We start from the raw sequence: 4,908 nt of genomic DNA on the forward strand, positions 1-4,908 counted from the left end.
GAACAAGCACATCGAATAGGAGCCTCGGTTGGATTTGTGTACAAACTGTCCCCGGCCACCCATATTCCGAGACCATACAAGCCTGCCCCCGGCCAATTCTCAATCGACAGCAACTCCGTCCTAGCGAAGTAAAGTCTCTGTTAATTTGTTAAAAGTAACAAATAGCTTATTAGGTTTTAAAATTAAAAAGGATAATTTAACTTTTTAATTTTGGGGTTCATGCTTTTTAAGATAGTATAGATAGATAGATTTAAATTTGTCATGATTTCTTCACTTTCGTTATTTTTTTTTATTTGCTTTGATATGTTTTAAGAACTTGAAGAATAGTAAAAAATAATTGGAGGAGAAGCATCTAGTCACTGGCGCTTGCAAATCTTGATGACAAGATATACCAACATTAAAAACCTACTTAGCCTAATTAAGTTACAAAAAACAATTAGTAGTAGTCTGTTACATAAAACTAACGCATACTCAAAAACATTTTAATTAATTAATTAAAATAATATCCACTTCCAATAAATCCTCCCTCTCCGCCGGAGAGCTGCCACATGCCGGCTCCGCCACCACTGTTATAATTCCGACCATACGAATCCGGAGCTCCGGGAAATGGCCAAACAGCAGCTCTTCCAATACCAAATCCCATATCCTCAATTCCACCAAGCGCTAAAACCCCAGGTCCATGAGAACTCAACAACGACGTGAAATTATTGATAGGCTTCACATCGCTACCAAAAAGTAATTGATTGGCTGCAGGAGGAAGAGGAAGCACAAACGGAGAATTGCCGGGTACTGCGGGAGGAGAAACGGAAACAGTGGAGGAGGAAAACGGGGTAGTGGTATAAATGCGGGAGCGCTTGGCATTTTTGCGGCTGCCCCCACCAATAGGGATGTCACGTAATGTACCGCCTTGAGTCCAGTAACGGCGGCAAGACTTGCAGAAATGGCGTGGCTGAGACAAATTATAGTTGTTGTAGTAGCAAAATTTTGTATTGATAGAGTCACAACGTGGGCAAGGAAGTTGATGATCAGGTTCTTGCACACCACCTGTTTGTTGTTTGGTCACTCTTTTTTCATTCGCTTCCAAAGTCATTTTTCCAGAGTAATTAAGTAACAAAAGGGAGTTATTAGAGTTGTGTGCCTAATGGGAAACAATGGAATTAATGTCATTTATATTTATAGAGAGGATTCTGAAGTTTATGTGCAGCTTTTGCAGAGATATTTGCCACGAGATATGAATTATATTTAAGACAAAACTGAAAAAAAGCAGTGACTTTATTTGGGTTGGTTCAAAAATGGGGGCTATTGTTAGTCTATATACAGACAGATGGATTCATAATAAAACTATAGCTGCATCATTGTACTATTATAGCAGGGATATATACATATATCCTTGCTTGCTTTCTGTTTCTTGCTACCACTCCTTTCGTTTTGTCATTTTCTTGTCATGGCATTGTGATTCCTTGTGTCCCTCATATTTCTTTTGGTCTAAGTGATGATCACTTTTTTTTTTCAATTTGGTTAATAGGTTCTGAATTGTGGATATTTGTAGCTTCCTGAAATATACCATATCTGTGATAAACCATTTGAACTTGTACCATATAGTTAGTTAAGGAAACAGATGCGAGTAGGAATCTTATTAGCTCAAGTAACATCTGAGACGTTGCTTGATTATCAGAACTTTCACATTATAATTCCTTTCTCATTTCCCCTTTCCCTACCCAAATCTTCACAACAACAAAAAAAATAAATGTGAATAAGTATATTTCAATAAAAAAGGGCAGCCCGGTGCACTTAAGCTCCCGCTATGCGCAGACCTAATTCGTACTACGTTATTTTTAAAAAGTCCTTAGCTATTCAATGGCTAGGGAGAAGGATCAACGACACTTCCCTGCTTTTGCCGAAGGTTTGTACGAAGCAACCTCAGTGTCTATGATCAACAAAAATTGCAATGGAGCAATAAGTATATTTTTATTCTTAATTATATATTTAGACTTTGAGATCCTGAATTTAGTCGGCCCAAATGTAGGTATGGAAAAAAGGGTGAGAAACCAAAAAAAAATTGTCACATCTTAAGCAAGCAGTACAATTTGTGCTAATGCCTTATCACAAACAGAAGAGCAAGAAAACAAGAAGAAAAAAAAGCATTTCCTCGCTTGCGCGCATTGCAGGAGAAGCAAAAAAAGAAGCCTAAAAACTTCTCTTGTTACAAACTAAAATTTGTCAGATGTTAATTACTCCGTAACATCATTTGATAGAGTGTATAAGAATAGTACTGAATAAAGTGTATTAATAATGTTGAGATTAATTATTCATTGTTTGATTCGGTATATTAAAGGTTGTTTTGTTCTTAGTCATGCTTATCCATGAATAGGTTGGTGTTATATAATATATATGCTGAAAATCCTACCAAACGAAGGATTAAATAATATCATAAGTAGTACATGTATTAAATTTTCTAATACATAGTTAGCTTTGAAGGAGTATTTAGAATCAGGGGCGGCTCGACAAGCCTAAAAAAAGGCATTAGCCTTAGGCTTCCTAATTTGAGAGGCCTCATTTTTAAAGCAATAATAGGTTATAAGATATATATATTTTTATTATTTTTTATTTTTTTAAAAAAATTGAATATTATTTATAAAAATATAAACTTTTCATATAAGGGGAAAATAATTATTAGAAGTTTGACAAATCTATGATACTATGTCTCAAGAAAGATTAAATAGATTGACTATAATAAACCTTATTTAAAAAATTAAAATTTAAGGCCTTCGTTCGAATTTAGCTTTAGGTCACTGATATGTTTGAGCCCACCCTCGTTTAGAATACAATTAAAAAGAGAGGCAACCTGAATCAGAAAAGGAATAACTCCATTGGGTTGATATCAAGAATGTTACCAAATGAAGCAATAATATTGTGATATTGTCAATTGGACAAAAGGGCAAAACCAAAATTCTTGATTAAGACATGAGCGGATGGATGCATGTTAATTGAAACCAAATAAAGGAAATGCAATGAAAGAGCCTAAAGGCAAAACTCTGAATGCAGGCAGGCGTGTAAGCAGATGAAAAGGATTGAGGATACACTTTGACTGATATATAAATCAGTCGACAGTATGTATTATAATGTCGGACTAGCGTGGGGAGTCCCCTCCGTCGCATTCATGCATCTCATTTTCTTCTTATTTGTTCCCTCCTTCAAATAATATTGGAATATTTTAATATGTTGTAACACATTATTCGAACTATTTATTTATTTAAGTTCACTTAATTATTATATAATATGTTAGTATTGAGAATTCGGATAGTGCAGAATTTAGCCAAACAATGTTATAATGACAATATATAATAAAGACAATAGTAAGTTGATAGTAACGAAAGTAAAGCAAATAAAGAAGACACAAATTTAATATGGTTCGATCGGTATGACCTAATCCACATGTGGAGATCAGGATTTCACTATATCAACAAGAATATAAAAGAGAGTACAAAATTAGAGTAAATACTCTAATTAGTTTCAAATACCCCAAGAGAATGACCTCACAAGATCAGTCCAAAGAAAGGGTACACACAAGTGTTTCCCAACATTCACTCTCTTACAAAATACCCCTAATGAAAAGACAAGAAAATTAAGAAAGCAATGAAATATTTTCATATGATTCAAGGTGTATTTCAACTAATGATCAAATTTCCTATTTATAGAGATAAAATATGTTGTTTGATGTCATGGGAGATATCATTGTAAAATACAAAAATTCAAACTTTTTAATGTGAATATATCACTTATTATAGCTGCCAAATATTTGACATTTATGGCTGTCAAATCTCAACCTTATGGCTGCCCAATCTTTGACAAATATGACTGTCAAATCTTTCATTAAAAAAAAAAATTAAGCCAAAAAATGAAGACCAGATTATATAATATGTATGAACAATTTAATTATTTGTAATTTTCTTTTAAATGATAAAAAATATATTTTACTGTATAAAATTATTATTTTTTAGATGTATGACCACATCTCAAGTCATTTTCGCACTCCTGCAATTGAGGAATTGATTCACGACAGACTTCTTTTTATTCGCACTCCTCTGATTTGAAGTCATTTTTGCTGCAGCGTCGGCATAAGACAAAATGCAGTCTCTCTAATACACATGATATGTGCTAGGATATCCAATTAGGGTTCATCTAAATATTCTCTATCAAAAAATTATAATGCAGATATAAAGTTAAAATTACATTAAAGGGGTAACAAAGCTTCAATAAGTTATATTTTTATTATTGGACTAAGAGGTTACTTTATATATGAGTTCTAATAAATATTTCTTATTTCCTTTATTATATTTATTTATTTATTTGCTTTTGAATTTGATATAAATATAAAAAAGTAAAAAAGACTTTTAAATCTTGTGCTCTTAAACTAAAGATATAAAGAAGAATGTATCAATTAAATCTGTCATTTAATCTTGTGGTCTTAAACTGAAGATAAAGAGTAAAATGTACGAATAAAATGTCCTGTAATTTTGTGTTCTTAAAATATGTCACATAAAAAGTTATAATTAAAAAATTGTCAAGAAAGAAAAACGACATTCATTTTTAAACGGATTAAAAAAAATAAGACAAACAAATTAAAATATGGAGAATATATATATTTTTCAATATACATACAAGATATGTGCAAAAGATACGGGTTCCTGAAATCTGCTCCCACCACTCTAGAATAGCCCCCTGGTATATATAGTACTCCACTCATTTCAAATTGAGTGACCTATTTCATATCCCGTCAAGTTGTCCTTCTAAATTCACCTTTTGGGAGACGTGGTTTACCTGATTATATATATATATATAATTCACTTTAACAATCATCAAAACTACATAAATGTTCTTTTATTTTTCACTTACTCTGAATAAGTG

At 32.5% G+C, this 4,908-nt stretch overlaps 1 protein-coding gene across 1 annotated transcript; it reads right to left on the bottom strand.

The window, feature by feature from the left end:
• Positions 1-349: 349 nt before the first annotated feature.
• LOC129874003 (dof zinc finger protein DOF3.4-like) lies at positions 350-1,513 on the bottom strand. Its single transcript, XM_055949211.1, has one exon. It carries the CDS (start codon positions 1,088-1,090, stop codon positions 491-493), a length of 600 nt encoding a protein of 199 aa, XP_055805186.1. The 5' UTR covers positions 1,091-1,513; the 3' UTR covers positions 350-490.
• Between the last annotated feature and the right edge of the window lie 3,395 nt (positions 1,514-4,908).

The sequence above is a fragment of the Solanum dulcamara genome, chromosome 11 (assembly GCF_947179165.1).
Source record: "Solanum dulcamara chromosome 11, daSolDulc1.2, whole genome shotgun sequence".
Lineage (NCBI taxonomy): Eukaryota > Viridiplantae > Streptophyta > Magnoliopsida > Solanales > Solanaceae > Solanum > Solanum dulcamara.